The 26,196-nt window shown below is 39.2% G+C and overlaps 1 protein-coding gene and 3 long non-coding RNA genes across 8 annotated transcripts in view; 1 reads left to right on the forward strand and 3 right to left on the reverse strand.

The window, feature by feature from the left end:
- Positions 1–260: 260 nt before the first annotated feature.
- LOC138362294 (uncharacterized) lies at positions 261–1,155 on the reverse strand. Its single transcript, XR_011227551.1, has 2 exons — positions 885–1,155; positions 261–803 (listed from the first exon to the last, which is right to left on the reverse strand). It is a non-coding gene; the product is annotated as an uncharacterized lncRNA (long non-coding RNA).
- A 2,763-nt stretch (positions 1,156–3,918) lies between these two features.
- LOC123759824 (uncharacterized) lies at positions 3,919–5,670 on the reverse strand. The gene is made up of 2 exons (XR_011227560.1): positions 4,972–5,670; positions 3,919–4,890 (listed from the first exon to the last, which is right to left on the reverse strand). It is a non-coding gene; the product is annotated as an uncharacterized lncRNA (long non-coding RNA).
- A 1,453-nt stretch (positions 5,671–7,123) lies between these two features.
- On the reverse strand, positions 7,124–11,000 carry LOC138359183 (uncharacterized). The gene is made up of 2 exons (XR_011225854.1): positions 8,641–11,000; positions 7,124–7,785 (listed from the first exon to the last, which is right to left on the reverse strand). It is a non-coding gene; the product is annotated as an uncharacterized lncRNA (long non-coding RNA).
- Positions 11,001–17,864: 6,864 nt separating this feature from the next.
- LOC123759676 (zinc finger protein 271) overlaps positions 17,865–26,196 on the forward strand; it is a 36,791-nt gene continuing 28,459 nt past the window's right edge. For 2 of the 5 annotated variants that reach the window (XM_045744881.2, XM_069318189.1), the window contains exons 1-5: positions 17,882–18,020; positions 19,144–19,723; positions 20,295–20,483; positions 20,681–20,861; positions 22,205–22,266. In XM_045744881.2, the coding sequence (XP_045600837.1) occupies positions 19,163–19,723; positions 20,295–20,483; positions 20,681–20,861; positions 22,205–22,266 (993 nt within the window). In that variant the 5' untranslated portion in view covers positions 17,882–18,020; positions 19,144–19,162. Of the gene's footprint in view, positions 18,023–19,143; positions 19,724–20,294; positions 20,484–20,680; positions 20,862–22,204; positions 22,267–26,196 lie in introns of all 5 variants that reach the window. The other 3 variants (XM_045744885.2, XM_045744884.2, XM_045744882.2) reach the window with 2 other exon arrangements.

A 26,196-nucleotide genomic window follows, 5' to 3' on the forward strand; every position in this document is an offset into this window, starting at 1 on the left:
CCAGCCGCTTCTATTTCTCTAGTACGACCATTTTTGGCTTTGTAACGCATACGAGCGAAAAGAGACATTCTTTGTACGAAGACATGTTGACGGCGGATAGTACGAATCCACAATGTAACAAAGTACCAAATTTTATACGCGAAATGGGGTGGTAGTTTGGAAAGTAGTCATACTGGATAAGTTGCACTAAATTTTGTTTAGTGTTAAATGCAGCCGCATTTGTTTAAATAAGCTGCAAGTTAAAAAATTAAAAATACAAATAATTGTCAAATTTTAACTTTATTAAATAAAGTTTGAGTACATACGTTGACCTACAAATAAGATATGAAGGTGGTGGTCGTAAGATACTTTAATCCTGGAGGAACCCGCTTCTCACAGGAACCGGCGCCCCACAGTTGGCATCCCTCTCGCAGACGCAGGGATCTAATTGTACCGGGTAGGAGCAGACGCTGCAGCGACAAGGAACAAATATGATGGATTCAACCGGTGAGGAGGCTTCCGATGTGGTGGCCACCGGGGTGCTGGTCTCCTGTACTTCCTGTGGCGGGAGGTACTCTCCCGCGGGATGAGGGAAACCAGGTAGAGCTGATGGATGCCCGTAGACTGCGGGCGGTATGTTCACTCCCGGGAAAGCTAACTTGTTGGTAGTAGCAGAGATGAAAGAGGGTTTTGGGTGGGTGGCGTGTCCCGCCGCCAAGGGTAACGGTACCAGTGCTGCCGTCAGAATCATCGCCATCAGCACTTGTTCAAACATCGCCTCTTTCGTCTTGAATACAACGGCACGCTCCTGTGCAAGGCAAACACTTGAGAATTAACTAACTTGGTTAAACTGAAGATGATAATGTACCAGTGTCACATATACCACCAGAACGCGGGAAGCTCACGTTAGCACGATGTGCAAGGTGTGGAAACCACAGACGGACTGACCAAACTTGTTCACCACCACCTAATGTACAAGAACCCTGAGTGACAATAACTTTCTCCTTTTTTTGCATAATTTTTTCATATTCTTCGGTAATAGTAGTCTGGTCATGAAGAGTAAGCTGACATGTACATCAAACACAATCTAAACGGTAAATCATGAATGAACTGGTGACTAGTTATTAAGAAAATATCGGGCGATGGCAATAGTGATTGTTGCCAGCAAGGCCTTGGGCATCCCGCTGGTCACTGGAAATGTTTAACTTGATGAGAAATCTTCACGCTGTAATTTCCTCTACTTTTAGGAATGATATCAGAATGTTATTTTAGTCTGCCCATTAAAAAAGAATAGGGCGCTAATATGAATTATGAATTTAATGATCATAATAACAAATTGGTAACATGATAATTATATATTAAGCCTGCTGTTCTTTTCTTCATGTACATGGGCAGCACACAACGTCCACCAGACAGGCGACATGGTAATATCCAGGCCAAAAACAAGCTATAAACTGTGTTTAGATAATTGTTACCTGTAGCTGGTAAAAATTGAGTAATTATGTAGCTGTGACGAATCTCTTAAACCTGAGCACGCCAAATGTAAATTTTGCTAACAGGAACTGCCATGATGCTCACAAATTACTACATCCACTCTTATTCGTGAGGCTATCCCTATAATCCGATATCCTCATGTGCAGGCCCCCTTCCCCCCCGAATTTTTAGCCGCACTGACAGATGAGGATATCAGTATCTGAGTAGACATGCCATGAACCCTTCGTGTAATCCAGGTTAGCTGAAAATATGCGGATGCACCTAAATGCGTTAATATGACCTGGTCAATTGGTTTATTAATACACTTATATTATTTATGCATGGTCAATTGGACAGCCTACTGGAATTCCGTATATAGTAATGGAGGCTTGCTTTTGTGTTTTGTGAATTAGAACATCAGTTGGAGTATTTTCTTAACAGGCGATTAATTATCTGGTTTGTAAAGTGACTTGTTCCACGTGTCTGTGCTGAATAGGGATGCCCACGAAGACGTTTGGGCACATGTCAATCACCCGTGCTCTAGGAGACTCGAACCCCGGACATGTCGGAGCATTTCCCGCTGTAGGTTGGCTGGGCTGTGTGATGTAATTTGCAACCTCACTTGTTTTTGTGAGAGCTCAGCCCTGTGGCTACAGCACCTCTAGTGGGAACAATATCCAGGAGTAACGTTAATTCAGTGTTGACGCAACGCTGAAATTACATTGATTCAACGGTTGTTGTTATAGATTCAGCTACTCGGAACAAGTTCCTAGTAGCACAGGCTATGGTGAGCCCGTAACTTACCTAGCACAGGAGCGGGGCAAGTAGCACGGGCTATGGTGAACCCGTAGTGGACTTACCTGGCACAGGAGCTTCCTACCACCGTAACCGCCGATGGGAAACGGCTCTGGCGAGGTTGCGTATTGGCCATACTCGCTTAACTCATGGTCACTTGATGGAGCGCCGCCCTGCTCCTTATTGTCCTAATTGCATTGTCCCTCTTACGGTTGTATATATCCTTGTTGAATGTCCTAACTTCCGGGACGAGCGTGTCTTGTTTCCCGACCGTCCCCCGCGGTCGCTTGTCTCTCGATAGTATTCTTGGTGACTCGGATACTTTTGATATTGTTCGCCTTATGCGTTTCTGTTCTCATATTGGCATCCTTGGTGATATTTAGCGCCCTCTGATTATCCCGCACATTTGATGGTGCTACATAGCCTTCCCGGTTTGGTGCCTTCTTTTTTATCATTACTTGCTGTTCATTGTCTTCTCCTACGCTCCCTTGCTATCCTCTTCTTATTCCTATCTCCTTCTCATTCGGTGGTTATAATAGGAGCTGCCTCGCATGGGCCAATAGGCCCTCTGCAGCTCTTATTATTATTACTATCCCCTCTACTACACCTTACTTTGCTCCTCAGCTCTCTCTTGCCTAATTATTGCCTGTCTCTACTTCCTCATCACCATAGAGAACATAAAAAATCACCAAAAAACTCTCACACCTCAACAAATCCTACCTACACCAGAGAATAGCTGAAGGTTCGCCCTCTGCAACATGGTATCTTCAGGCAACCAAATTAGAAAGGTTAAATATCCCAAAAGGAATCCACAGGGAAATAGCAGTTAGGTTATATAGACTACGTCTAGGTTACAGATGCAACTGGGAGATTGGTGAACCCCGACAAAGAGAGTGCATCTTCTGCCAAACTGTCACAGAAAAGCCATTACTTCACTATCTTCTGGAATGTGAAGCAACCGACGACCTTAGAAGAGCTTTAAGAGTTCTTGAATCTTGCAGTGGCCACCCTGAAGCCATCAACACAGCCACTCTCCTGGTCAACAAAGGTGTCCAGCAGCTGGACACCCTCATAGAGACTGTGAAGCCGTATCCTCCCCCGCGATAACAGCTTGACGATTAAATGCAACCTCAGAATTACTGAAAAAAAAATTGTACCACTTACGGGCTATTCATGCCCGTGCTCTTGGGTGCCTTAATCTTTATCAGTCAATCAATCTTCCTCATCACATACGCTACGGGCTCACCATAGCCCGTGCTACATGGACACTTCGTTCTGAGTAGCTAAATCTGAAACAACAACAACATCCTCATCACAATCGACTTGAGAATGGTCCAGGACGGACCGAAACGTCGTCGTCCCTTCACCTTTTAGTGTGTGGTCTGGTCAACATACTTTAGCCACGTTATTGTGACTCATCGCCTGCATTACTTACTTTTGACTTTGTAACGCATACGAGCGAAAAGCGACATTCTTTGTACAAAGACAGGTTTTCGTTGGATACTACGAACCCAAAATGTAATTAAGTAAAGAACCAAATTTTATACGCGAAATGGGGTGGTAGTTTGGAGAGTAGTCATTCTGGATAAGTTGCACTAAATCTTGTTTAGTGTTAAATGCAGCCGCATTTATTAAAAAAAAAATGTACGTTAAAAAATTACAAAATACAAATAATTGCCAAATTTTAACTTTATTAAATTCTTAAAGTTTGAGAACATACTTTGACCTACAAATAAAAGCTATTTTTTTTTTTAATATATGAGGTACATCTGCATTTGTGCAGCTCCCATAGACTATATGAAGTAGAGTACAGTGTGTCAAAAAAGCTAACTGCGTGATGCTAAAAAATCCCCATCACACAGGATGGTTAGTCATACAGAGGCATGTGATAGGCAGTCTGCACTGGCAGATTCCGGATGCATTTTGAGGATATCATCAACACAAATGTGAATAAGGCAGCAGTGGTAATAAAAGTCCCCATCTCGCAGGATGGTTAGTCATACAGGCCCATACGTTTAGTAGCCTGCACTGGCAAATATTGGGTGCAATATGAGGATATCCTCATGAACACGAGAGTGAATAAAGTAATTGCAAAGCTCCAGGTATCTCATGCCAACTGGTCTGAAAGGTCTAATACATAAAAGCTATGAAGGTGGTGGTCGCAAGGTACTTTAACCCTGGAGGAACGACCCTCTCACAGGAATCGGCGCCCCACAGTCGACATCCCTCTCGCAGACGCAGGGATTCACTTGTACCGAGAAGAAGCAATCGCTGCAGCGACAAGGAACATCTATTGCAATCGGTCGGGCGACTTCCGGTGTGCTGGTCTCCTGTACTACCTGTGGCGGGAGGTACTCTTTCGTGGGATGAAGAAAACCAGGTAGATCTGATGATGGATGTCCGTAGACAGCGGGCGGTATGTTCACTTCCGGGAAAGCTAACTTGGCAGTGGTAGAGATGAAAGAGGGTTTCGGGTGGGTGGCGTGTGCCGCCGCTAGGGGTACCAGTGCTGCCGCCAAGGGTAACGGTACCGGTGCTGTCAAGGGTACCGATGCTGCCGCCAGAATCATCGCCACCAGCATTTGCTCAAACATCGCCTCTTTCGTCTTGACTACAACGGCACGCTCCTGTGCAAGGCAAACACTTGAGAATTAACTAACTTGGTTAAACTGAAGATAATATTGTACCAGTGTCACGTATACCACCAGAACGCGGGAAACTCACGTTAGCACGATGTGCAAGGTGTGGAGACCACAGACGGACTGACCAAACTTGTTCACCACCTAATGTACAAGAACCTTGAGTGACAATAACTTTCTCCTCTTTTTGCATAATTTATTCATATTCTTCGGTAGTAGTAGTAGTCTGGTCATGAAGAGTAAGCTGACATGTACATCAAACACAATCTAAAATATAAATCGTAAATGAGCTGGTAACTAATTATTAAGAAAATATCGGGCGATGGCAATAGTGTTTGTTGCCAGCAAAGCCATGGGCATCCCGCTGGTCACTGGAAATGTTTAACTTAATGAGAAACCTTCACGCTGTAATTTCCTCTACTGTTAGGAATGATATCATGACGAGAATGTCATTTTAGTCTGCCCATTAAAAAAAAATAGGGCGCTAATATGATTTATGAATTAATGATCATAATAACAAATTGGTAACATGATAATTAGATATTATTTAAGCCTGCTGTTCTTTTCTTCATGTACATGGGCAGCACACAACGTCCACCAGACAGGCGACATGGTAATATCCAGGCCAAAAACAAGCTATAAACTGTGTTTAGATAATTGTTACCTGTAGCTGGTAAAAATTGAGTAATTATGTTGCTGTGACGAATCTCTCGAACTTGAGCACGCCACATGTAAACTTTGATAACAGGAACTGCCATGATGCTCATAAACTACTACATCCACTCTTTTCGTGAGGATATCCCCATAATCCGATATCCTCATGTGCAGGCCCCCTCCCTCCCGAGTTTTTAACCGCACTGTCAGATGAGGATATCAGTATCTGAGTAGACATGCCATGAACCCTTCGTGTAATCCAGGTTAGCTGAAAATATGCGGGCGCATCTAAATGTGTTAATAAAACCTGGTCAATTGGTTTATTAATACACATATATTATTTATGCATGGTCAATTGGACAGCCTACTGGAATAACCTATATAGTAATGGAGGCTTGCTTTTGTGTTTTGTGAATTAGTATATCAGTTGGAGTATTTTCTTAACAAGCGATTAATTATCTGTTTTGTAAAGTGACTTGTTCCATATGTCTGTGCTGAATAGGGATGCACACGAAGACGTTTGAGCACATGTCAATCACCTGAGTTCTAGGAGGCTATCTTAAGACTATCTAGAGATGATTTCGGGGCTTTAGTGTCCCCGCGGCCCGGTCCTCGACCAGGCCTCCGAGACTCGAAGACTCGAGACTAGGAGACTCGAACCCCGGACATGTCGGAGCATTTCCCGCTGTAGGTTGGCTGGGCTGTGTGATGTAACTTGCAACCTCACTTGCTTTTGTGAGAGCTCAGTCCTGTGGCTACAGCAGCTCTAGTGGGAACAATATCAAAGGGTAACGTTAATTCAGTGTTGACGCAACGCTGAAATTACGTTGATTCAACGGTTGTTGTTGTTATAGATTCAGCTACTCGGAACAAGTTCCTAGTAGCACGGGCTATGGTGAGCCCGTAGTGGACTTACCTGGTGATGGGAAACGCCAGGTAAGTCCTCCTACCACCGTAACCGGCGATGGGAAACGGCTCTGGCGAGGTTGCATATTGGCCATACTCACTTAACCCATGGTCACTTAATGGAGCGCCGCCCTGCTCCTTATTGTCCTAATTGCATTGTCCCTCTTACGGTCGTACATATCCTTGTTGAATGTCCTGACTTCCGGGACGAGCGTGTGTCTTGTTTTCCGACCGTCCCCCGCAGTCGCTTGTCTCTCGATAGTATTCTTGGTGATTCGGATACTTTTGATATCGTTCGCCTCTCGTTTATACGTTTCTGTTCTCGTATTGGCATCCTTGGTGATATTTAGCGCCCTCTGATTATCCCGCACATTTGATGGTGCTACATAGCCTTCCCGGTTTGGTGCTGCCTTCTTTTTGATAATTACTTACTTACTTTTGACTTTGTAATGCATACAAGCGAAAAGCGACATTCTTTGTACGAAGACAGGTTGTCGTTGAATACTACGAACCCACAATGTAATTAAAGAACCAAATTTTATGCGCGAAATGGGGGTGGTAGTTTGGAGAGTAGTCATTCTGGATAAGTTGCACTAAATCTTGTTTAGTGTTAAATGCAGCCGCATTTACTTAAAGTTGTACGTTAAAAAATTACAAAATACAAATAATTGCCAAACTTTAACTTTAAGAATTTAATAAAGTTTGAGAACATACTTTGACCTACAAATAAAAGCTATTTTTTTTAATACATGAGATACATCTGCATTTGTGTAGCTACCCTAGACTATATGAAGTAGAGTACAGTGTGTCAAAAAAGCTAACTACGTGATGCTAAAAAAATCCCCATCACACAGGATGGTTAGTCATACAGAGGCATGTGATAGGCAGTCTGCACTGGCAGACTCCGGATGCATTTTGAGGATATCATCAACAGAAGAGTGAATAAGGCAGCAGTGGTAAAAAAATCCCCATTTCGCAGGATGGTTAGTCATACAGGGCCATACGTTTAGTAGCCTGCACTGGCAAATATTGGGTGCAATATGAGGATATCCTCAAGAACACGAGAGTGATTAAAGTAATTGCAAAGCTCCAGGTATCTCATGCCAACTGGTCTGAAAGGTCTAATACATAAAAGCTATGAAGGTGGTGGTCGCAAGGTACTTTAACCCTGGAGGAACGACCCTCTCACAGGAATCGGCGCCCCACAGTCGAAATCCCTCTCGCAGACGCAGGGATTCACTTGTACCGGGAAGGAGCAGACGCTGCAGCGACAAAGGGCATCTATGCTGACGCCTACAACCGGTGGGGAGGCCACCGGTGTGCTGGTCTCCTGTACTACCTGTGGCGGGAGGTATTTATTATTATTATTAACATCTTTATTGACAAAATTAATTACAATTTTGCCTAATCTGAGGATTTTGATAGGTCTTATTAAAGTGAGGTCAATGCTAGTATTCACTGTCACGCAGGACAGAGGGTCATGCATAAGACAATAGGTCTAAACTGTAGGCTGAAGCACATATATATCATTGTTACAATCAATGTTTTAATGTATGGATACGTGAAAACAACTTTCTATTGTGCACTGCCACACAAGGGCAGGGATGGGTTCATAAGTAATACAGCTTAGAAGTAATATAAATAAAAATTGTTCTTCATTCTTTAAAATGGACAAGCAAATTTTGGGTAAATTGTTAGGATGTCGTCCAGAACACCTGAGTCAATAAAATAGTTACACAGTTGGTGGTACAAGAGGCCAGGAGGTCTAAAGTCCTTTACGGTTTCACATTCATCAATATAGTGTTCTAGTGAATGCATTAAAGGTTTATCACAGAGTTTACAATCTGAATATTCTGGTAGTGGCTCAGCCTCACTAACCTGCCAGATGTGTCTATAGCCAAGGCGAATTCGCGCAAGGACTACATCACATTGCCTGGTCCGGTTACTGTGCTGACCATACAAATACCTATTATTACAAAACGTGTCATAACTTTTAATACTGCAGCTTTCAGGTCTCTGGGCATTTCTTAGTTCTTCTAAATCTGAATTAATTTCTTTAATTTGTATGTTTCTAATAACTGCATTAGATAGTCCAAAGTCATAATCAATGTTTTCTTTCCTGCAAGCCTCATTGGCCAATTGATCTACAAAGTCATGTTTTCCAACTCCAACATGGGATGGCCGCCAAGGTTACCGGTACCGGTGCTGCCAAGGGTACCAATGCTGCCGTCAGAATCATCGCCACCAGCACTTGCTCAAACATCGCCTCTTTCGTCTTGACTACAACGGCACGCTCCTGTGCAAGGCAAACACTTGAGAATTAACTAACTTGGTTAAACTGAAGATAATATTGTACCAGTGTCACATATACCACCAGAACGAGGGAAGCTCACGTTAGCACGATGTGCAAGGTATGGAGACCACAGACGGACTGACCAAATTTATTCACCACCACCTAATGTACAAGAATCTTGAGTGACTAACTTTCTCCTCTCTTTGCATAATTTTTTCATATTCTTCGGTAGTAGTAGTCTGGTCATGAAGAGTAAGCTGACATGTACATCAAACACAATCTAAACGATAAATCATGAATGACCTGGTGACTAGTTATTAAGAAAATATCGGGTGATGGCAATAGTGATTGTTGCCAGCAAAGCCATGGGCATCCCGCTGGTCACTGGAAATGTTTAACTTAATGAGAAATCTTCACGCTGTAATTTCCTCTACTTTTAGGAATGATATCAGAATGTCATTTTAGTCTGCCTATTAACAAAGAATAGGGCGCTAATATGAATTATGAATTAATGATCATAATAACAAATTGGTAACATGATAATTAGATATTATTTAAGCCTGCTGTTCTTTTCTTCATGTACATGGGCAGCACACAACGTCCACCAGACAGGCGACATGGTAATATCCAGGCCAAAAACAAGCTATAAACTGTGTTTAGATAATTGTTACCTGTAGCTGGTAAAAATTGAATAATTATGTACCTGTGACGAATCTCTTAAACCTGAGCACGCCACATGTAAATTTTGCTAACAGGAACTGCCATGATGCTCACAAACTACTACATCCACTCTTATTCGTGAGGCTATCCCTATAATCCGATATCCTCATGTGCAGGCCCCCTTCCCCCCGAATTTTTAGCCGCACTGACAGATGAGGATATCAGTATCTGAGTAGACATGCCATGAACCCTTCGTATAATCCAGGTTAGCTGAAAATATGCGGATGCATCTAAATGTGTTAATAAGACCTGGTCAATTGGTTTATTAATACACATATATTATTTATGCATGGTCAATTGGACAGCCTACTGGAATTCCCTATATAGTAATGGAGGCTTGCTTTTGTGTTTTGTGAATTAGTATATCAGTTGGAGTATTTTCTTAACAAGCGATTAATTATCTGTTTTGTAAAGTGACTTGTTCCAAATGTCTGTGCTGAATAGGGATGCCCACGAAGACGTTTGGGCACATGTCAATCACCTGGGCTCTAGGAGACTCGAACCCCGGACATGTCGGAGCATTTTCTGCTGTAGGTTGGCTGGGCTGTGTGATGTAATTTGCAACCTCACTTGCTTTTGTGAGAGCTCAGCCCTGTGGCTACAGCAGCTCTAGTGGGAACAATATCCAAGAGTAACGTTAATTCAATGTTGACGCAACGCTGAAATTACGTTGATTTAACGGTTGTTGTTGTTATAGATTCAGCTACTCGGAACAAGTTCCTAGTAGCACGGGCTATGGTGAGCCCGTAAGTTACCTGGCACAGGAGCGGGGCAAGTAGCTAGGGCTATGGTGAACCCGTCGTGGACTTACCTGGCACAGGAGCCTCCTACCACCATAACCGGCGATGGGAAACGGCTCTGGCGAGGTTGCGTATTGGCCATACTCGCTTAACTCATGGTCACTTGATGGAGCGCCGCCCTGCTCCTTATTGTCCTAATTGCATTGTCCCTCTTACCGTCGTGCATATCCTTGTTGAATGTCCTGACTTCCAGGACGAGCGTGTGTTTTGTTTTCCGACCGTCCCCCCGGTCGCTTGTCTCTCGATAGTATTCTTGGTGACTCGGGTACTTTTGATATCGTTCGCCTTATGCGTTTCTGTTCTCGTATTGGCATCCTTGGTGATATTTAGCGCCCTCTGATTATCCCGCACATTTGATGTTGCTACATAGCCTTCCCGGTTTGGTGCTGCCTTCTTTTTGATAATTACTTACTTTTGACTTTGTAACACATACGAGCGAAAAGCGACATTCTTTGTACGAAGACAGGTTATCGGTGGAGAGTACGAATCCACAATGTAATTAAAATAACCAAATTTTATACGCGAAATGGGGTGGTAGTTTGGAAAGTAGTCATTCTGGATAAGTTGCACTAAATTTTGTTTAGTGTTAAATGCAACTGCATTTGTTTAAATAAGCTGTATGTTAAAAAATTACAAAATACAAATAATTGCCAAATTTTAACTTTATTAAGTTCTTAGTTTGAGAACATACTTTGACCTACAAATAAAAGCTTTGAAGGTGGTGGTCGGAAGATACTTTAATCCTGGAGGAACCCGCTTCTCACAGGAACCGGCGCCCCACAGTTGAAATCCCTCTCGCAGACGCAGGGATTCACTTGTACCGTGAAGAAGCAACCGCTGCAGCGACAAGGAACATCTATGATGACACCTACAACCGGTGGGGAGGCTTCCGGTGTGCTGGTCTCCTGTACTACCTGTGGCGGGAGGTACTCTCCCGCAGGATGAAGGAAACCAGGTAGAGCTGATGGTGGATGCCCGTAGACTGCGGGCGGTATGTTCACTTCCGGGAAAGCTAACTTGTTGGCAGTAGCAGAGATGAAAGAGGGTTCCTGGTGGGTGGCGTGTGCCGCCGCCAAGGTTACCGGTACCGGTGCCGCCGCCAGGGGAACCAGTGCTGCCAAGGGTACCGCTGCTGCCGTCAGAAACATCGCCACCAGCACTTGTTCAAACATCGCCTCTTTCGTCTTGAATACAACGGCACGCTCCTGTGCAAGGCAAACACTTGAGAATTAACTAACTTGGTGAAACTGAAGATAATATTGTACCAGTGTCACATATACCACCAGAACGCGGGAAGCTCACGTTAGCACGATGTGCAAGGTGTGGAGACCACAGACGGACTGACCAAATTTATTCACCACCTAATGTACAAGAACCCTGAGTGACAATAACTTTCTCCTTTTTTTTGCAAAATTTATTCATATTCTTCGGCAGTGGTAGTCTGGTCATGAAGAGTAAGCTGACATGTACATCAAACACAATCTAAACGATAAATCGTGACTGAACTGGAGACTAGTTATTAAGAAAATATCGGGCGATGGCAGTAGTGTTTATTGCCAGCAGGGCCTTGGACATCCCGCTGGTCATTGGAAATGTTTGCTTAATTAATAAGAAACCTTCTCTCTGTAACTTCCTCTTTTAAATTAGGAATGCTATCAGAATGTCGCCACTTTAGTCTGCCCACTAACAAAGAATAGGACACCAATATGAATTATGAATTAATGATCATAACAAAAAATTGGTAACATGATAATTGGATAGTATTTAAGCCTGCTTTCTTCATGTACATGGGCAGCACACAACGTCCACCAGACAGGCGACATGGTAATATCCAGGCCAAAAAAAAAGCTATAAACTATATTTTGATAATTGTCACCTGTAGCTACTATAAATTAAGTAATGTGGCTGTGACGAATTTTTCAAACCTGAGCACCCCACGTGTAAATTTTGCCATCAAACTGCCATGATGCTCACAAACTACTTCATCCACTCTTTTTCGTGAGGATATCCCCATAATCCGATATCCTCATGTGCAGCCCCCCCCCCCCCCCGCTACTCCAGAGTGATTAACCGTACTGTTTGATGATGTGTCAATATCAGAGTAGATATCTCTTGTCATAAACCCTTCTTATAATCCAGGTTAGCTGCAGATATGCGGATGCATCTAAATGTGTTAATAAAACCTGGTCAATTGGTTTATAATACACATTTAATGAACACATTTATTATTTATGCATGGTCAATCGGATATCCTACTGGAATTCCCTATTTAGTAATTGAGGCTTTCTTCTGTTTTGTGAATTAATACATCAGTTTTCGTAGTTTCTTTCTAAGCGGTTAATGATCTGTTTTGTAAAGTGACTTGTTCCAAATGTCTGTGCTGCATAGAGATTCCCGGGAAGACGTTTGGGCACATTTCAATCACCTTGGCTCTGTGAAACTCGAATCCCGGACCCGACGTGTGTCATGACGAAGCTCTATTTATTAGGTACATTTCTCTGCCTGGATTACGGGTTCACCATAGCCCGTGCTACATGAACATTTCGTTCTGAGTAGCTAAATCTAAAACAAAACATCTATGCCTGGCGTCTGTGTTCACCTAACAGTGAATTTTTATCTGAGAGTTAGAGAACTGTTGTGGAATGCATGCCAGAGAAGGTCAATTCCATGTTATAAAGTGATTAACAATAATTTGATGTTAACATTCATTCACAAGAGGATTTCCTGCTGTAGGTTGGCTAGGCTGTGTGATGTAACTTGCAACCTCACTTGCTTTTGTGAGAGCTCAGTCCTGTGGCTACAGCAGCTCCTCTAGTGGGAACAATATCCAAGAGTAACGTTAATTCAGTGTTAACTCATCGCTGAAATTACGTTGATTCAATGGTCATTAACGTCACTAGGATATTTTGCCCACGGGTAACTCTGTGTAGTAATCCTGTGCATTTGGTTAAACATCACCTAGTGCTCTGATCGAGCATTAGTTGCACGTTATTTTGTATATACAGTACAATATCGATATATCTCTTGGGGAAGCATTGAGTGTCCTCTTGTTTCACGCTCAGGTAAGTGTACCAATAAAGAGGATGGCGGATCTCCGTGTACGTGACACAGAAGAAATCCTTCAAGAATCAGGAAGAGAGAGAGAGAGAGAGATTTGGAGGTTGATATCACGCCAGACCTGTCCCCTGAAACCCCTCATCAAAAGGATATCGTCAGCGGCGTATGCGAGGCTGGCAAACATAAAAACTGCGTTCAGTAACTTGTGTACGGAATCATTCGGAACCTTGTATACCTCATATGTCAGACCAATACTGGAGTATACGGCTCCAGCGTGGAGTCCATATTTAATCGGGCACAAAACGAAGTTAGAAAAGGTTCAGAGATATGCCACCAGGCTAGTCCCAGAGCCGAGGGGTATGCGGTACGAGGAAAGATTACTGGAACTAAACCTTACGACACTGGAGGACAGAAGAGTTAGAGAAGACATGATCACCACATATAAAATTATGACACAGGTGGAAACATAGTACCCAAATGAGTCACAGGGACGACGAAGAGTCGAAGCAGAGGCAGACGAGTAAGCAGGACAGCCATTATCGACTTCATTCAGTCTAACACAGTGCACAGTTACAAACCCAATAAGGTTTCAACTTAGATTCATCAGAGCAGAAGTTGTTGTTAAACACTTGGGGCATAATCTTACTGAAGCGAACATACGAGTCATAAATACTCATACTCCAATAAAACAGAAACAAGCAACACTTAGTGGGCCAGTCAGAGAAGCTTATGGGTCGCGCAGGAATATCCCTGAAAACAAAAAAAGTTCATTCAGACACGATGTAAAGAGAGGAGCGTCTATCAGTTCCCCAGGAAGTATGGGACAAGATTTTAAATACCAAATCTGCCAACAAAAAAAATCCAAATCCGCCAATAAAAAAAAGCTAACCGAACCCTTGGAATAACCAAGCATACCTTTGACTTTAAGGAAAATCTCTGGTGTGCCCACATTTGGATTACTATATCCAAGCATGGAGACCTCTTCTTCAGAAGGATATAGCTGCTCTGGAGAAGGTGCAATACCGGGCAATAAAAATCATTCCTGAGTTAAGTCAATTCTCGTATCAGGAACGGTTGAGGGCAACAGGACTTAGAACATGAAAAACTTAAATGACTAAAGCTTAATACTAATTGAGCATAAAGAATAAAATGAGTTGAGAACAAATAAAAAAAAGAGATAAAAAAGGGGGGAACATGGCTGAAAAAGCAGCACAAATACAATTCTGTCGACAAACAGCGCCATTTAAAAAAAAAAAAAAGACATTGGTTGACAATAGAGGGGTAAGGTAGGTTACAGGGAATTGATTAGGTAGTACTTCGTTTTTATCTTAAACTGGTTGAGAGAGGTACAGTCTTTAACATGGTTGGGAAGGTCATTCCACATTCTGGGTCCCTTGATTTGTAGAGCATTTCTAGTTTGATTAAGTCGTACTCTAGGAATATCAAAACTGCATTTATTTCTGGTGTGGTGCTCATGGGTTCTGTTACAACCTTCTATGAAGCTTTTGAGGTCAGGATTGGCATTACAGTTCAGCGTTTTATATATGTATAATACACATGAGAGAATGTGCAGTGACTTAATATCTAACATATTCAGAGATTTGAGTAGGGGTACCGAGTGATGTCTTGGGCCAGAGTTGGATATTGTCCTAATAGCAGCTTTGTGTTGAGTAATTAGAGGACGTAAATGATTTTGGGTAGTAGAACCCCAAGCACAAATACCATAGTTGAGATATGGATAGATGAGGGAGTAATAGAGAGTCACCAGGCAGGGCGGGGTTCATAATATCTGATCTTAGAAAGAATGCCAACAGTTTTTTAAACTTTTTTTGATATATTTAGAATGTGTCCCTGGAAATTCAGCTTGTGGTCAATGAGAATGCCAAGGAATTTGCCATCTAATTTGTTACAAATTTGGGTATTGTTTATTTTGAGATTTATTTGATTAGAGGATTTATTGCCAAACAGAATATAGAAAGTTTTGTTAATGTTAAGGGTGAGTTTGTTGGCAGTTAGCCAAAGATGGACTTTATTTAGCTCAGTATTTACTGTGGCATTTAGAGCAAGGGGGTCAGGACTGGAGTAAATGAAGGTTGTGTCGTCAGCAAATAGAATTGGTTTGAGGTGTTGGGAGGCATTTGGAAGGTCATTAATGTAGATGAGAAAGAGGAGAAGGCCAAGTATACTGCCCTGAGGAACACCAATGTTGATGGGTAGGGTGGGAGAAATTGAATTATTCACAGAAACATACTGGAGCCTGTCAGTAAGGTAGGATTTGAGGTATTGCAGGGAGTGTCCTCTGACTCCATAATGATGTAATTTAAGAAGAAGGTTTTGGTGGTTGACAGTGTCAAAAGCCTTACGCAGGTCCACAAATAACCCAACAGGGAACTCATTTTTATCAAGAGCTGTATGAAACAAGTTAAGCATACTAATAAGTGCATCGTTAGTGCTTTTTTTGGGTCTGAAGCCATATTGGCAAGAGCTAAGTATATTGTGTTTGGCTAGATAAGAGTAAAGCTGCTTGTAGATTAGTTTTTCAAAAATTTTTGACAAGTTAGGCAGGATTGATATAGGTCTGTAGTTGTTAACATCTGTGAGATCACCACATTTGTGTACAGGGGTAACTCTCAAATGTACACATTTGTGTACAGGGGTATATATATATATATATATATATATATATATATATATATATATATATATATATATATATATATATATATATATATATGTATATATATATATATATATATATATATATATATATATATATATATATATATATATATATATATATATGTCGTACCTAGTAGCCAGAACGCACTTCTGAGCCTACTATGCAAGGCCCGATTTGCCTAATAAGCCAAGTTTTCCTGAATTAATATATTTTCTCTAATTTTTTTATTATGAAATGATAAAGCTACCCATTTCATTATATATGAGATCAATTTTTTTTATTGGAGTTAAAATTAACGTAGATATATGACTAAACCTAACCAACCCTACCTAACCTAACCTAACCTATCTTTATAGATTAGGTTAGGTTAGGTAGCAGAAAAAGTTAGGTTAGGTTAGGTAGGTTAGGCAGTTGAAAAATAATTAATTCATGAAAACTAGGCTTATTAGGCAAATCGGGCCTTGCATAGTAGGCTGAGAAGTGCGTTCTGGCTACTAGGTACGACATATATATATATATATATATATATATATATATATATATATATATATATATATATATATATATATATATATATATATATATATATATATATATATATATGTCGTACCTAGTAGCCAGAACGCACTTCTCAGCCTACTATGCAAGGCCCGATTTGCCTAATAAGCCAAGTTTTCCTGAATTAATATATTTTCTCAAAATTTTTTTTATGCAATGATAAAGCTACCCATTTCATTATGTATGAGGTAAATTTTTTCTATTGGAGTTAAAATTAATGTAGATATATGACCAAACCTAACCAACCCTACCTAACCTAACCTAACCTATCTCTATAGGCTAGGTTAGGTTAGGTTAAGTAGGTTAGGTAGTCGAAAAAACATTAATTCATAAAAACTTGGCTTATTAGGCAAATTGGGCCTTGCATAGTAGGCTGAGAAGTGTGTTCTGGCTACTAGGTACGACATATATATATATATATATATATATATATATATATATATATATATATATATATATATATATATATATATATATAAATATGTGTGTATATCACGAAAATAAACACGTGATTAAGAATGTGACAATGTCAGACCACGGAGGAAAAATGAAACAGGAAATTTCCTTAAGTACTTTCGTATATTAAATACATCTTCAGAAGGTCCTTCAGAAGGTGACCTTCTGAAGATGTATTTAATATACGAAAGTACTTAAGGAAATTTCCTGTTTCATTTTTCCTCCGTGGTCTGACATTGTCATATATAAATATATTTTCTCTAATTTATTTCTTATGAAATAATAAAGCTACCCATTTCATTATGTATGAGGTCAATTTTTTTTTATTGGAGTTAAAATTAACATAGATATATGACCGAACCTAACCAACCGTACCTAACCTAACCTAACCTATCTTTATAGGTTAGGCTAGGTTAGGTTAGGTAGCCGAAAAAGTTAGGTTAGGTTAGGTAGTCGAAAAACAATTAATTCATGAAAACTTGGCTTATTAGGCAAATCGGGCCTTGCATAGTAGGCTGAGAAGTGCGTTCTGGCTACTAGGTACGACATATATATATATATATATATATATATATATATATATATATATATATATATATATATATATATATATATATATATATATATATATATATAATAAAGTATTCAGATGTTGGTAATTGAAAGGATGGTGAGGGTGGCACTCCTGATAAGATAATAATGTTAACGGAAGTTTGAATGATTGAAAATAAATATATATTTGTTTTGGTGCATAATTTAAAAATATTGCGGAAAAAATAAAGATCAATTAGACAGATAACTGTATTAAATCATAACATATAGTGTAGTCATCATGACGTCAAAGGCCAACATGTAAACACTGATTCAGAATCGAACGGACGCCATTGTTGTGGTGGAAAATGGCGTCAGTGGAGAGGAGCGGTGGCTGCTGTGCCTGTACTCGATGATCTCTTAATATGCCTCCACCCGGGACACGGAGCCTCACTTGCCACACTCCCTACTGCATGAACGTGTAAGCAACGGCTATGGTAGCGGGTCTTGTGTTGAGGGATACCGTACATGTCAAATTTAAGGATTGCTAAGACGTTAGTTGCTTGTAATGTTGGCTTTTATATCAGGAGTTCTTAAGACTATGGGATGTGTATCCCCGGTGCTCTCTCTCTAGTGTTTATATGTTCCAAGGTTATTCCTGTGTTTTAAGTGAACTTAATGTATGATATAATCAATAGATCAACTTTGGAACACATTATTTATATGCACTAGAGCAACCTTGGGCTATATAATACACATTAGGGAGTGCCAGGGATATATGTACTCCAATTTAAGAACCCCCCTGCTTTGTTTACTGGGAGTCTGCTAACTACGAGTGGGTTACATTCTGAAAAGGTGTTTGTAAAGCATTTGTTCAGAATGTGGATAGAGATTTCTCTCAGGAGCATAGCTATAAATGGGGGATATGTTCCTGAACCACTAAAAATCACCATGAAAACAATATTTTTGGGACAAAAACAGCATATTATTTACCTGGAATGATGGAGTTGTACTGCTTGTCAAATAAATAATGAAAATGCATTTACAACATGTACTGTATTGTTGTATGTACTTAAGCTTTGGATTTGCTATTCGGATGAATCTTAAATTAGGCCTGAGAAAGCACTGTGCATTTCCCATTGTACAACCCGTTTTCTAAAGTAGCATGAAACATAATGATGATAAAGACTGAATAATTTCAGAACACTCGTAGGATTATAATGAATAACAAAATTGCTTATTGTCAATACAATAAGAGCTGATAAAAACACTGTCCAATGAAAATTTGATGATTGAACTGCAGCAAATGGAAATTACAAGGACCCTTCTCCTTCCGTAGACAATAAATCTCTCAATTTCCTTACAATGTCTAGTCTGACCAGTAATGATAAAAGATAATTTTTTCATGAAATGTTGGTACTGTATGCTGCAAACTTTATATCAAAGTGATAATCCTTAGGTATAATCCATACCCACACATGCACCATACACTGAATGTTTAAGAGTTAATTATCCATGCAATTATCCACACTTTTAATGTATATAGTTCAGTTGTCTGAATCCTTCAATGTTGAAATCACTAACAGTTTTTATTTTTTTCAGTAACTGTATGTGAGAAACCATGGCATCTGATAAAAAGATTATTGATGAGGTTGGGGAGTCCTCCCACGATACTCCCCAAGCCATTACAATTACGATCATGGATCCTTCCGCCTTGGAAGCCACTGATCTGGACTCTTCCTTGGTGACTTCAGTGGAAACCCAAGATGATCGCCATGGCACCAGTACTCTTTTGGTGGTTCCTGGTGACGGACATGCTAGTATTAGTGTTGAACATGGTGCAAAGAACATTTTACAGACTGTGACTGAAACACACATGGGAACACATGAGTTACCTGTGATATCAAATATTTCTAATCCTGAGGAAGAAACTAGTGAACAAAACTCTATACATGTGACAAAAACCTCACAGATAATTGATGAGGGGGAGGGAGTGGATGAAGAAGATGGAGAAGAGCCAGATGAGTCTGTGGGACAACACTGTTTAATATGTAATGTAGATCTACCATCAGAAGAGTCGACAGAGCCAGTTCTTGTATTCAAAACACAGACGACGACCACTCAGAGAAAAATGTCAGTCTTTCTTGGCTCTCTGATCGGGCAAAAACTTACATCACGTAAGGTGAGTTTGTTTTGTCTCTTATTACTCTCACCATTCCTGTATTTCAACCTATGCATTCATTGTGTTAAATGATTGGAGTACTCTTGGTTTATTTAGTTTTTATTTTTTCAACAAGAAGAACGAGAACAGAGTTCTTACATTCTTGTAAAGCCACTAGCACACACAGCATTTGGGGCAGGTTCTTAATCCAAATTTTCCCTGGAATACGACCCACCAAATTGTTTAACAACCAGGAACCTATTCACTGCTGGGTGAACAGAGGCTACAGTTAAGGATTGGCACCCAGTCGATCCTCCCCGGCCAGGATATAAACCCAGGCCAAAGTGCTTGCGAAGCACTTGTTTCGCAAGTGCTTATCGGGTACGGTCCAGAACTGGCATTTCATTGCACTTGATACTATTTTTGTGTAGCACTGCATAAAAGGTAAATGAATATCATTGTTATAGAGAATTTTTTAGTTAATGATATGATTATTTCAAAGTAGGTACTGTACTGTATAAAAGCATAAGAGTAAACAATATTTAGATTATTTAGTGTTACTTATTTCATTTATACTTTTTGTTTCACTCAGGCTCACAGTGATATCATGTGTCACCGGTGCTTTGGCCTCCTTGACCGAGTAGACTCATTGGAGGTGGAAATTCGTGATACAAAAGAGGAGATAGTCAACAAGTACCAGGAAACTGTTGCAGTCTATGGAGGACGAGCTAGAAGAAGAAAACCTGCAACAGCCAAGAAAACTGATTATGTGTTCCCTAAGGTGTGGATCTTTATTTTTAGTAGACATGTATACCTCATGTCATGCTTTTTATTATTTATTTTTTTGCAAGATTACTATGTCATTTATTGAAAGCCTTATCATTTTGATTTAAAGCTTGCAGTATTGATTTAATTTTAATTATTGGTATTAAAAGTGGATACAACCATTGAAAATTGATGATTCTATTGTACTCATAGGTTGAGCCAGAAGATGAAGATGAACAAGTTCTTGGGTTAGAGATGGATGAAAATTTTGAACCTCGAGTAGAAGACTTGATGGAGGAAGAAAATGACCACCGAGAAGATCGCAGTACTCAGGATGAAGAATGGGAGCCAGAATTTAAGAAGCCCAGAATAAAGAGGGAGGCAGTTGATGCTGGTATAGTTCATCTTAAGTTTTCCTTATTATTTTTTCTTAATTTAGGTTTGAATCATCTCCCCTCAGCCAATTTAGCTTCATTTTTTGTTATGAAAATTGCATGTAATATGTTTTTTGGGAAAACCCGTGGAATGAATTATAAGAAGCTTATCAGTGAATGGACACGGCATTCAAGATACTGGCTACCTCAATGTTAGTAAGCAGCCAGGGCATGATGTCGCACATTTCTAAGGAAGTCTCATTAGTACAGTATATGAATGTGTATTTTATTATACTAATCGACTTGAGAATAGTTCAGGACGGACCGAAACGTTGTCATCCCTTCACTTTCTAGTGTGTGGTCTGGTCGACATACTTCAGCCATGTTATTGTGACTCCTTGCCTGCATATATTATACTATATTTTTGTAATATTTTCAACAGTGTTATAATGTTCAAATACATAATAATCTAGTGTCAGGTTACCTAGTCAACTCTTTACTTCCTTGGGATTACAAGCCAGTGTTGGGTCACTTGCTGACATTAAAACAATATTCCATATAAATTACTAAGGTTGATTACCTGTATCTGGTAACTTGTTCTCTCTTTGTGTCTTGAAGTTGGCCAAGTTGTAGCATCTCAAATTCTGTTTTAATCATAATCAATTTCATGAAAATGCGAGATTGACCATTTCTTGAAAAATTACACGTTCAAAAATTTAAAATCTATTGTTTACTTTTGAGTATCTTCCATATTTCAAATAAAAAGCAAAGCATTTCATGAAATTCGGATTTTTTAAAATTTATCACCTATCTATTCTCCATACTAAATCTATCTGATATGGAAAGCATATGATTTTCTTATTTAATGTCTTTTGTACTTTAGCTTGCATTACACACTCAGGTGTATGATCTAACTGAGCTGTCTTAGGATACTTCAAAGTCCAGAGGGGTTAGGGTGATATCTGAGATATGAGTCGAGGGTGGTGGTGTTATGATCGTGAAGAATTTGTTTGGGTTGTCGATCTTCAGTGTGTTTAGGAGTTCACAGAAAAGTCATTATAATGTGTTTATATTATATTGTTCTTTATATTGTTCTTTATAATGTGTTTTTGTGAAGGGGTAATGTTATAGGGGGATGAGAGTGCGAGTGATTTTCTAAATCTCCTCTTGCATTTTGATGGGAAATATATTGGACATGACTTAAATAGTCCAGAATGAACTGAAACATAGTCACCTCGGCTTTTCCATATGTGTAGGTTGGGTGATTAATTTTCAGCCACATTATTGTGATGTACTCTCTGTTTTGCTTGGATAACATAATATAATTGCCTAATAACTTTTTTTTTTTTTTTTTTTTTTAAAGAATCAAGTGGACCAACAAAAAGAAAGAGAGGACGTCCTCGGAAAGATGCAGCCAAACCCAAAGTAAGGAATTTTCTTTCTGTAATGTGCATTAACAGTTACTGTTAGTAGATGAAATGTTCTCAAAATTAAGTATGGTACAGAATCTTGCAATGACTGCTAGTGATATAATTAAACACTAATTGAATAATGCTCATTGTATTCATTGTAAAACAAAACAATATCCATCTACTCTTAACAGTACTGGTAGTGTTGTATGATTTGAAAGTAAAAAATGGGAGCACTGCACAGTGACTAAATTTTTCATTATTATTTATGCATGTCATAAACAGTTTATCATTAGACTGAAGACTAACAGCTGCTGCTGTAGTTTTCAACTCTGTAAGACCAAATATATTTATGGTTACCCGCTCCCAAAACATGTCATTTTTTCCATAATTGGTGTGTTAACCAATAATGTTATTACTTATTAATGCTGTACAGCTGTAATTTTAATGTGAGCTAAACAAAAATCCAAAGTAACAAAGTTGGGTTAATGAAGATACTGCAAATACGATAATGTGTGTGTTTTACTCGGCACAGAGTGTTTTAGGAAAACTGTGGGGGGGACTGGTACTTGATATTGGGAAAAATCATGCATTACTGATAGAAATCACCAACATGAAATGCTTGCTCCTACCTTCTATTAATTAAAGAAGTTCAATGCATTATGACAAGTAAATTGATAATGAATTTGGTCAGTGGTGTATGAGAAGAAATTGTGTAGTATGTCATACATTGCATAAGCAACCAAGAGGACAGAGCTAGTAGTATGTAGTCATTGCAAAGTTGACCTCAAATGCAACTTGTTTGAATTGATAGGTAAGCACTGTTCAGGAGATGTAAAGCAGACAGAAATTAAATTGCATTAAAATTTGACAGTATCCCAAGAAATTTAATAATAATATAAAAGTAATGCTAGCTTGGATGCAGGATAATTTTGCAGAGCTAATTGTGTGTAAAAATTATTTTAAATTTCTTATATTAAAATAACAAATAATTCTGTGGACTATGTAAATTACATAAGATTGCAGAGAATGCCAGAAATATTATACTGTATGTTATACGTGAGAGCATGAAATTAAGATTAGTCACAGTACTAGATCCAACTAGTACAAGTGTTTGTGTATTTTATGCAAAGGTTTGAACTACACCAAGTTTTTTGCACTCTCCTGAGTGAATTATCAAGGTCTGGGTATATGGTTAGGATGAGACTTGTATCCCAGTGCCTAATCAAAGACTGCAATGTAATTGATTCGTCGTTGAGATGCAAGTCTCATCCTAACCATATGCTCAGACCTTGATAATGCACTCCGGATAGTGTGAAAGACTGTACAGTACTGTAGTTCAAATCTTTACTTAAAATACACAAATACATAAATGTGAGTTTTATCTTGTACTGTACTAAATTCAACCTTACATTTTCAATAAAATATTAATGACAAGAAAAATATGTAATTACCCAAGTGTAGTTACAGGGCGAGAACACTGCTCATGGTGTCTCGTCTTCCCAACACTGTCGTATAATGCTTGGAAACTACTGATGATTTTGGCCTTCACAACCACCTCACTTAATTTGTTCCAACCATCTACCACTCTGTTTGCAAAAGTGAATTTTCTTATGTTTCTTCAGCAGCTTTGTTTAGTTAGCTTAAATCTATGACCTCTTGTTCTAGAAGTCCAGGCTTAAAGAATTCTTCCTTATTAGTTTTGTCGATTCCCGTGACTATTTTGTACATAGTGATCAATTAGCCTCTTTTTTTGTCTGTCTAGTTTTGGCATATTTAATGCCTCTAACCTCTCCTCGTAGCTCTTGTCTTTCAGTTCCAGAAGCCATTTAATTGCATGTCTTTGCATCTTTTCCTTTTGATGTGCTTCTTAAGATATGAGCACCATACAACTGCTGCATATCCCAACTTTTGTCTCACAAAGGCCGTGAATAATTTCTTAAGTACAGTCTTTCACATACATGTATTTAAATGCAATCCTGTAATTGAAAAGCATGCATAGGCTCCTCGCACAATGTTCTTTATGAGATCCTCGGGTGACAGTTTTCTGTCCAGAACTACAGTACACCTAGATTTGTATCATAATTTTTTAAAGCTTTTTCACATAATTTGCAGGTTGTGTGTGTGTGGTTTATTTTCTCCTATTCCACATTTCATAATATGGCATTTATTCACATTAAATTCCATTTGCAAAGTGATTCTCCATATTCTTACACTGGCCATGTCTTCTTGAAAGGCATGACAATCATCCAAGTTTTTTATCTACCCTAGTATCTTAACATCATCAAACATGTTTATATAATTCTGTATTCCTTCTGGTAGGTCGTTTATGTAGACAATGAACATTACCCGTGTAAGAACTGAATTGTTGCATACAAGTGGACTATAAGCATTTATGATTATTAGTTTATCATATTGATTACAAAACTCCAGTGTTATTATGTCAACCTCTCATGGATTGGCAATCATTATTTCATTTACCTTTAGGTGTTCTTTCACCAGCACAGCAATGCCTCCACATTTCCTAATTTTTCTGTCCCATCTCCATATTAAGTAGCCAATCGGGAACATGAATTCGTTTAAATATCATCTTTGAGTTTTGTTTCTGTTATTGCAACAATGTCTGGCCTCTTCAGCTATATTATATTGTTTAGCTCCAGTATTTTTTATCTCACTCCATCTATGTTAGATCACATCTATGTACGGGATATAATTTTTAGGAACATGCTCCTTCTCCCTCCTTTCTCTAGTGATTTTGTTGGTTTGCCTCGAGATAGATACTGTATTGGACACCAACAGCAAGTTGTCACTTGACAGTAAACATTGTAGATGGCATTTTCTATTTAACACCAGTCAGCTTGATCTTTGTAGTTGAAAAAGATAACAAACATTCTTAAGGTACAAAATTTTTTTGTAGAACCAGAAAAATCTTGGACATTTCACGAGTAATCTACAACCGAGGCCAAAAAATGCAAACATTTATGTAAAGAATGTTCAGTACTTTTCCTTATTGAAAGATGAGTTAGAGAGTACCATCTAGTGTATATATTTTCTTCATCCCTTAAATTAAACACAACTTGTTGCTAATTTCCTACATATCTTTGCTATTAGTTCTTGGAATACAGACATCTGTTATGCCTATTAGCAAATAAACAAGATTATGAGGAGATCTGAAAGATGGAGGACATTGTCAACTTGTCATAGGTCCTTCTCCATCTTCCAGGGAAGTCTTGATGCTGCCAGTGTCTCTAAAATCAACAGAACTACTGGAGATAAGGTGAAAGAGGGAGCAGTGGATGAACAGTTTAGTACAGTAACACCATTAACATTAGCTGGTGTAAAATCAGTGGAAATGTTTAATGTCTCCTCCTTGAAAAGTCATGTATTGGTACATAAACAGATGGAAATAAATCTAGAATTAAATGAAAATAGCATTAGAAATAGCTCTGATGGGGAAGTTCAGAATCCTCTTAAATTTGAAAAGTGTGTCAAACAAAATGTTAATGTTGACTTAAATTTTTCTGAAGCTCCAGACAAGATGTGCAGTATTAAAATGTACGAGTGCCCGATATGTAATAAAACTTTCAGAAATCGCAGTAATATGAATAAACATACAAAATTGCATAGTAATGCTAGGCCGTATATTTGTGATAAATGTGGGACTAGTTTTCGTCAAAGACATTCCTTGAAAGACCATCTTCTCAAACATGATGGTGATCGTTACACTTGTAAACACTGTTTAATGAAATTTATAGGAAAACAAAAATGGCTTACACATGAAAACAAACATGAAGGGTCGTATGCTTGTATTTGTGAGGTTTGTGGAATGGGATATGAAAACAAACAAGCTCTTGAGGATCACAGGTCTAAGCATACAGGCCAATACAGGCATTATTGTTCCGAGTGCAATAAAGGTTTTAATAAAATTGAAACTTTAAATGATCAT

Source organism: Procambarus clarkii, chromosome 8 (assembly GCF_040958095.1).
Source record: "Procambarus clarkii isolate CNS0578487 chromosome 8, FALCON_Pclarkii_2.0, whole genome shotgun sequence".
NCBI classification, from domain to species: Eukaryota; Metazoa; Arthropoda; class Malacostraca; order Decapoda; family Cambaridae; genus Procambarus; species Procambarus clarkii.